The 9,139-nt window shown below is 35.3% G+C and overlaps 1 protein-coding gene across 2 annotated transcripts in view; it reads right to left on the reverse strand.

Moving 5' to 3' along the window:
• LOC110449155 overlaps positions 1–7,936 on the reverse strand; it is an 8,926-nt gene extending 990 nt beyond the window's left edge. Inside the window, exons 1-8 of one of the 2 annotated variants that reach the window (XM_021495828.1) lie at positions 7,627–7,936; positions 5,933–6,000; positions 4,859–5,028; positions 4,035–4,149; positions 2,399–2,483; positions 1,691–1,906; positions 1,124–1,260; positions 304–436 (exon numbers count right to left, since the gene is read on the reverse strand). In XM_021495828.1, coding sequence (XP_021351503.1) covers positions 304–436; positions 1,124–1,260; positions 1,691–1,906; positions 2,399–2,483; positions 4,035–4,149; positions 4,859–5,028; positions 5,933–6,000; positions 7,627–7,654 — 952 coding nt within the window. In that variant the 5' untranslated portion in view covers positions 7,655–7,936. The other variant, XM_021495829.1, reaches the window with a different exon arrangement.
• Positions 7,937–9,139: the final 1,203 nt, after the last annotated feature.

A 9,139-nucleotide genomic window follows, 5' to 3' on the forward strand; every position in this document is an offset into this window, starting at 1 on the left:
GGGAAATATGAACAAATGAACGATTTACATGAAGATTCCTAAACGGATAAGGAAAAACGACCAGGTGTTCCAGAAGGATAAGCGTCTTCTACTTCATCGACCACACTTGTGTAAATCTAGATCAGATCTGAATAATGTCACTTACTATAATAGAGAAAGAGGTCGAGAAGGGAAGTCTTTTCCTGCATCACAAACGTTATCAAATGATTTGAAATTACGTGAACGGTTTCAGTTTTCTTCGCTTAATTTTTTAATTGAAAGTCAAAGTACCTTTACTATGCCATATTTTACAGGTCAACTTACCTTTTAAGATGACAGATTCAAGCACATATTCATTCTTTTCCCTCACGTTCTTCATTTTCAAGAGGAAAAACCTAGGATCAGCTTCTTGTAAAGACGTCATCGATGTTATGTCTTCCGAGCCAACGGGGCAATTCTTCGTTTCGACAGAGAAAATTACATTTTGTTAGCAATTAATGTTTACATATAGAACCATCATATGAATTGAGGTAGTTGTTTGCTCATCGGGCCAGTATAGCCGTGCACAACATCTGATAATGTTTATCTTGCAACTGCTTATTTGTAAAAATAAATTGTAACAGATAATGAATGAAAGTGAGAATACTGCCTTACTGGCTGGGACGTGCTCACTAGTATATCAACGTCGAGCATGGTCAGGGGCTTGAAGGGTGCCTGTTCACATGTTGCAAAACAAACTATGAAAACCAAATTTACCTTCTTACCTAAATGATGTTCATTCATTTGGTTTTATTTTGTACGAAGTTTGTTTTGCGACATTTTTGAACGTTAAGATATTTCAATCAGATAGTGCCTGTGTTTAATCTTATCCATCATGCAACGATAACACCTGTCAAATCAAGGAAAGCATACCGGTTGCTACCATAATTTGAATTTAACATCAATCAGTCCAAGTTACTATGTTAAGTTTCTCTTAATTGATAATCAATCACTTAAATTAGTTACATGCATATTACATGAAATAATTACATTGGGTTTCTCTAAGTTAAATACTCTGGCAATGACAGTAAAAAATACTAGCACTTAATTGTTTTATAACAGTCGATTTAAGATAATATGTATCTGTTATCAACATGAAACTTACCGAGAGGTCAACAGACGACCAGTTTTTGACAGATACGTACTTCTCCGTTCCTACCGGCTGAAGAATACATAGGAAGCAACTTTGGTTTTCACTATGCTGTTTTTGAAAACCATGAAATATACTTTTTCTGAAATGAACTGAAAGAAAATAAATTTTGCTTTTGTCATTATTGCTTTTTCAATTTTAAGAAATATGGTCTCTGCTTTCTGTCATCATTCATGTAGATCTAAAGTTATATTATCATGTGTTTTGTTATATGTTCCTTTATTTAAATATAAATAACAAAGTTACCAATTCAATATTGGTTGAGCCTCAATATTACTTTTTGTTCCCAATTATAACTGTAAAATACAGAATTAACATATATTTGAAATTATTATGAAGGAATGCCACATAACATGTTGGTCTGGTTTATAATTGCTATCAACTCAACCAAACAAAAACACAAACAAATATATAAAAAATATATAGAACATTTAAAATAGCGAAATACTATATAACCAACAAACCCCGGCTAAATAGCTAGGCAACTAGGCCATTGAAGCCTGAGGTAATGTGATATATTACATGATGTGTCGGTTCGGGAAGGGAGATTACTCATGGTCAGCTTTCCGTCTGTCCCACATTTTAGATAAAGCTGGGATATCGGCGTGTCTATGGCTAGCAGACATACATCAGTCCCCTTATGATGTATACAGTAGACAGCGGAAAAACCAGAGAATCTGCTCAAAATTGTGGTTCTTGTAAACAAAGCAACAGCTGAGCCAACACCTCCTACACCTCCTACAAAACACAATCAATCTCATTTTTCTAAACGGTTTATATCTTCTGTACTTAACAGAATTAAATATCATTTAAAAGGTACAACTGTACCATTGTGCATACAGACGAGGAGTTGAACTTAAGAGTAATTTTTTTTCGACTTTCAGCATTTTCCTTTAATATATTACAGATTTAATGGTACTCTTATCTTAATGCATATATTGCAAAGTAGTAAAACGTGATGTTGTCACTGAAAATCACATATTTTCCCAATTGATTTATGTATGTTATATTATAGGCCTTATGCATGCATATTATTCGATATTTTTATTAAAGATATTTATTCCTTTTTTGTTCTCTCTGCAAATTTGCAAAAACGAAATCTAATTTACGAAAGATGTTTATTATGGTATAAATATTTCTATTTAGATAATTTAAAAAGATCAATTAATTTGTTTATCGGCTCTGGGTCTACGAAATTAAAATATCTCGTTTATGATGATGAAAGTTTACCCCGAGATATAAAATAGTCCACCTCTATTTCAAAGGTCGTAACGGTGTCTTTATCTGCATCGGTCCATTCTTTTCTTTCAATTACCTATAATTAGAAAAAAACCGTATGAGAGACGAGACATAGTTGTGCAGTTGAAGTGGTTTAAGGATGTTATATAAGAAATGAGGTATAGTTGTGTAGTTGGAGGGGTTTTAGGATGTCCTATAAGAAATGAGACAAAGTTGTGCAGTTGGAGCGGTTTTAGATGTCATATAAGAAATAAGGCATAGTTGTGTAGTTGGAGCGGTTTTAGGACGTGCTATAAGAGATGAGTTGTAGTTGTGCGCTTGTAAGGATTTAAGGATGTCCTATAAGAAATAAGGTATAGTTGTGTAGTTGGAGCGGTTTTAGATGTCATATAAGAAATAAGGCATAGTTGTGTAGTTGGAGCGGTTTTGGATGTCATATAAAAAATAAGGCATAGTTGTGTAGTTGGAGCGGTTTTTTGGACGTGCTATAAGAGATGAGTTAGTTGTAATTGTGCGCTTGTAAGGATTTAAGGATATCCTATAAGAAATAAGGTATAGTTGTGTAGTTGGAGCGATTTTTGGGATGTCCTGTGAGAGATGAGGTATACTTGTGTAGTTAGAGAGGTTTTAACCAACCCAATAATGTTGACTAATAATTTAATTGAGTGGAGACACTCGTTCTCTTGTTTCTATATATAATCCCAGGCTTGGTGGTAAAACTACACTATTGAGCAAAGTACCACTTAAACGCTCTTCTCGATTCCGTCACAACAAGTAGATATAACACTGTATGAAAATACCTCATTAAAGCGGATATATTTTACGTCAAGTGTCCTGAACACTGCACCTCGTTCAATATGTTGAGACTTTCATCATAATTACTGTAGTTACTTTGTACTAGAATACAGATTTTACCCTTATTGTATACGTAGTGTATACTGTCGCGACAGTATTATTGTTATATCTAGCCAGACAAAAAAATAACACACCAGACATGGCCCGATCGAAATAAGACCACCTGTCCAATGGTTACTTAAGGATTTTGTACCGCTACAAAAAAATGTCAATATGTAATGGAATGTGTTTTCCCACGAAAGTGTTTGTTTAACAATAGCACAGCAGCTATATCTAAAACAAACTTAAAGGCAGGTTACTGTGTATACAAAAAAGGAACCCTAGTGGAATTTTCAGTGTTTTGCATTCGATGGAACAGGAATGCTCAAGTGGTAAGATTTAAACGTTCTTTGGGATACAAGGATATATGGACATGTAAATCGTCAACTTCACTCTCGTGCGTTCTAGCATTCGATCAGAGCTTAATCTCAAACAGCAGCGGCGATAAGCTATTATTAATACACAATGACCAATCAAAATTGTTTTGGCAAACACATCCACATAAACCGCCCATTATTAATAACAAACTGACTACACATTAGGTCATGATTACAAGCGTTGCAGACGCTCTCCCTAGAAACAAATTATTTTGATCATGGGAACATCAGAAATGGTAAAAACGCAACGAAAATAAAATCTTAAAAAATGAGAAAGTAAAATGTGAAAAAGTGAGAGGTTCAAGAAAAACTGAAACAAAACGGCCTTCATAATATATATAGTTTACTATAATTACAATGGACAGACGACTTCGTTCTGGGTCAAACATCTGTTGGAGAAACTCCACAACTTCATGATGTTCCCTGCAGCTTACAGCGACGTTATTGATGGCTAAGAGTTTGTCATTTTCCCTGTAAGATAATTAAAAAAACATAAATTCATATGTAAAAACGCCTTTCATAAATGAGAAATTGTTCTACAACTAATCCCGACATTCTAACTGGGTAGAATTGTCTTGTATTGAGGACACCTGAATCTCGTCTTTGGTTAATGAAAATGTGCCTGTGCTTTTGGCGAGCGTTTTACGTTCCGAGACCAAATGTCCTCAACAGAAGAGATATATGTCTTAAGAAAATTTTAGATTTAAAAGTACTTAATAATATGATTTTGTATTGTTATACTTATGAGAAATGCTCATGTGTAACAATCACATATAAATAATGAAATGAAAGTATCTTTTAGTTTAGATATCAATTAAAGGGAAAGGCTAATTTTCCAATGTTTGTATGCTATTTACAAGGTTAAATGTATGATATCGGACACTAGATAACATTACAATCAACGCAAATCAAAACTGATACTGCGCTTAGCACTTCGAAAATCTTGGACAGTTATAGCCGTATGATTGGTGAGTTAGACAATACTTGATAATTTGACATGAGGACAGTGTGCTAGTAAGAGTGTTTTCTAGTATAAAAAGGATTATACGGGCAGTCAAATAACAACGAAAATGTAACTAAGCAAAATGGCAAATGATATCAAAGGTATCCGGAAATGACGACATAGCATCGGTATATAAATTGCATAATGGAAAAACGGCAACTGACACCATTTACTCACGTTAGATGTAATTCGGAAACCATGTAGTTATTGAAATCCAGTTCTACGATCCTAAATCCGGATTCACTTTGCTTAATCTTGAATCCAGCTTCCACTAACTCTCCAGCAGCCGTCTTGATCCAAATATCTGACTTTTTTCCACACAACCCATCGGTTTCTTTTACTTTATACTTCAAACAAAATTGAGACGTAGATTTCTCCCATTTGAATATATACATATATAACAACATTTTTAATCGTCATCTGTGCAGATTTAAAATCAAAGAAATATTTATAAAAGGCAGGTTTCCACGTTTTTATCGTTGGGATTGCCCAGCTGATAGCGCACAGGCCTTTCACCAAGAAGGGTTCGGGTAGAAAAGGTATAGGTCACCTGCCCAACCAAACATGTTTTCCCCAAACACTCCGAATTCTCCCACCATTAAGACCCCCTGCGCGCTTCCATGTACACTTGGGGAAACAAATGTGATTATTATACCTGATTGTTTTCTTTTCATATTCATTGTAAAATAAAACAAATAAAAATTCAATTTACATCACATGCATACAGTCGCGTCAAATGTAGATATGATATCATTGAGTTAATTTTTACAATTCCATATGCAGGAGGATTAGGGTTTTTATAACTTTTAAGAGCTTTGAGAATGACGCCTACACACCTTGACAAAAGTCACAGCTTTGTGTAGTTTATAATAAAGCGGACATTTTAATGGTTTGGTTTTAGAGTCCGAGACTAAAACATGTACACTTTAAAAGCAGTCTCGTTTATGCTTGGTTTATAGCAATAATAGGAAAACGTTGACATTTACAACAATTGTGTATAAATTGTGGCACGACGACTATTTCAAGCTCTCAAAAATGCCTAGTTTGTTGTTTGGCTGGCAGACACGGAAGTTCGTCTGACTATCTAGTATATGTCATACAGATTGTTATTGCATTTCATTAAAGGGGGAAAATCTGTCTTTGTGTAATTGCCATCCATTTTGTATGAATGCTAACTATATCATAGCATCGAGTGCCAAGGAATTGCAAGTTCAATGTCTAATCTTATTCATGATAAGGCCAATATCTTACCTTAATCGATGTATCGGAAGGTATCTTGTTGTGATCCGATACAGGGTAGTGTAAAATGCCAGCCATTGCTGCAAAATACATATATATAGTGTCACAATGTTAACCTTAAAGATAAATAGTAAAATAGGTGTATGCATACATATATCGTAAGGAAAACAACACGATTCAGAGCAGCCCTAAACGCTTGAACCTCTTCAACTTTCTGTACCTGTTGTTATTCTTTTCTATATATTTACTACCATGTGAATGTTTGATGGTTTTATATATTACCAAGGTCGAAACCGAAACCGGTTGTTAGGTTGTTCAATTAGGTGTCCGTCATGGGGTAGGTTTCCAACGATTTTAGACACAGGGAAACTTTATTCCTTATTTGAGATAACAAATCGCTATACAAGAAAATATCAGCCGCCAATTAAAAAAATACCGAACAAATTCTTAATAATAATCATGTGGTGAAATAAGATACAATCTTGAATCTCAAAAAGCCACACCGTCCGATAGGTAGAACGCCCAGTAGTCCCTCGTCGTTACATTGTCTTTACTCCAAATGAAAAATTTAAAATCCTAACTGGTCGCCCGGCGAATGCCCCGGTAAGCACACATCGAGCAGCCCCTCGATGAACATCTCAATGATTAATTAAACTAGTTCTGACCGGTTTAACGATCATGTGAGGCATTACCATGATGGCTCTGGTCAAACCGAGGTAAATATATTTGTCATCAACGATCTAGGACATAGGTAACATGTCTTTAAAAATGGTATTTATTGAAATGTGAATAGGATAAGGATGACTGTTAAGTTGCCTCATCTTATTAGAAATAAGTTTTTATTTTCAAAATAACGAATTATAGTGACGATGCGGTAACAAAATAAAATTTGTTTCGACAGCCCTCCTCTTCATCATGACATGAAACCTTTAAATAAATATTTAAAAAAAAAACAGTTTACATACGTTATCATACCAATAAGACATGTACATGTAAAATAACGTATGCGATCAATTAATAATACCTCATAAAAAATATTCACCATTTACCGATAGTAGCAAATTTCCGCAAAGTCAAATATTCGCCCTTCGCCGGGAAAATCCATATCCGGCCAATGTTTTGATTGTTAGTATGGTCGCATTGAAACTATTACGGTTGGGTAGCCCTGGGTTCAGGAAAATAAAATATCCCTACAGAGTTGTCAGGTATCAACTGTGTTAGGAAGTAAATATACGTCTAGTAAATAAAGACAAGGAATTTCGTAAAAAACACTACCTTACAAGATTCATACAGAAATACATGTAAGTCTCTACACAATGACGGCGTTAACAAGGTAGCTCAAACGGTTAGTGCTATAGTATAACAATCTGTGGTCCAGGAATCGCATCCTGAATGCAGGAATGTTTACACTCAGAACACTGTTGTTAACTAATTTTTCATTAATTACCTTGGTGTTTATAAATATAATGATATACGATCATGATAAATTAGCACGATCACACAGTGGACGGAACTTTGCTACAGAGCAATTTCAGAAATAAACTCACATTGTCATAGATAGGAAGAAAAAATACCGAGACAAATAATGCACTAACACTAAAACATTCAGATATCCAACAGGTAAGAATGTGCCCTTATCAAGGCTTATGAAGTAAATTATGTATTCCATGTGTTACCATGTTGTGGTGATATATAAGGACACTTACCGTGCTTTTTCCCGACGTCTATGGACATCGACTCGGAACTCGTTTGAAACAAACCTTCCGAATAAATACTTCCTGGTTTTAATGAGAAAGGAAATACCTCATGAGTCTGTCGATTCGTTATTCAAAATACAACACTCCCCTGTATCAGGTAGTATTATCAATGTACCCAGAGACTCCGTAAATGGTATGTTGTAATTTGCTATGTAATGTTGTATTGAGTTGTAAAAGGATTGGGTTTTGAACACTTGCTTGTTGTATATATTTCCGAATTTACAGTGCGTGTTGTGATCATCGGCTCCATATTGTTTTCCTGGGGTATTCCCGTTGGGGATTTCCTTCTGGTATTATATTTAGACGTTTCTGATTGGTTACTATTTTTGGGATATGTTACCTTACCTGTACAGCACTCTACACTCAGGTATGGGTCAGTATCGAGTTCAAATACTACATTTCACCTGCATTTCAAGGCACACTATTAAATTTGGCTATATAGCTGGGTGTTTTGGTATTGCAAATCAGTCTGGCAGATGCTTACATGTAGCTGGCCGGCTCGTCTTCTCCCTTCTTACCGGCAGGTATGTAGGAGTGTATTTCGGCCTTAGACCTCAAAATTATTCCGGGATGGGTGGTATTTTCCCATTGAAGGCATGTTGTAATATATTATTAGGGTGTGTTTGAACTTATTCCCCGGGGTGGGATACCGGGTGGTCATTTTTGAGAGGACATATTTTACCCAGATATGCTGTTTTAAGTATGGACCGGTCGAGTGGTTGACGTTCTGTAGCATTGTGCATATCTATTCATCATGTTTCATCTAATGTACTTCACTGTTTCATTTTGTACATAATAAATTGTTGAATTTTATAAAAATTGTTGTCATTCATTGACCTGTAGCCAGCTGAAATTAAGTCGAGACTGAACCACAGAGTTGACGAACGAAAAATCACTATAAGAGGACAACACCTTTACAGAGTATTAAATTACATTAAGTGTTCTCATCCATATCGGGCGGTCTTATGTGGTACGGAGACTTCGTATTCACAGCGTGTCAAGGAGCACCTCTTCAACAGCATCCACACGTTTGTTTATGTAGATAACCTTCTTTTCAACTAATATGTTTTTTTCATGGAAAACAGATTAAGCAAACAACACATACATGCTATCAATTTAACAAATCATAAAACTCATCGGAAATAAAAGTAGGTGATGCAAATGGTGATTAGCTATCAACGATAAACGAATGCTTTGTTTTCCTACAAGGATATTGATTAAATAATCTGTCTGCGCGCGGTGGCGAAAGCTTCTTATATGTAAACATACAAGGACACTGGTTGGAAAGTACGCTATATATATAGACAACCTGTACAAAAAGTAACAGCTTGTTTTTGAAGAGTCATAAGTAGATGGACATAAATGTTAACGTAGAGGAAAACACGTCTTGCGATAATGACGAAACACCAGGAAAAGATTCGGGTGGAAACTCTTCATGACCGGGAATACGACTTTCCCTTAT

The sequence above is a fragment of the Mizuhopecten yessoensis genome, unplaced genomic scaffold (assembly GCF_002113885.1).
Source record: "Mizuhopecten yessoensis strain PY_sf001 unplaced genomic scaffold, ASM211388v2 scaffold4511, whole genome shotgun sequence".
In the NCBI taxonomy this organism is placed as follows: domain Eukaryota; kingdom Metazoa; phylum Mollusca; class Bivalvia; order Pectinida; family Pectinidae; genus Mizuhopecten; species Mizuhopecten yessoensis.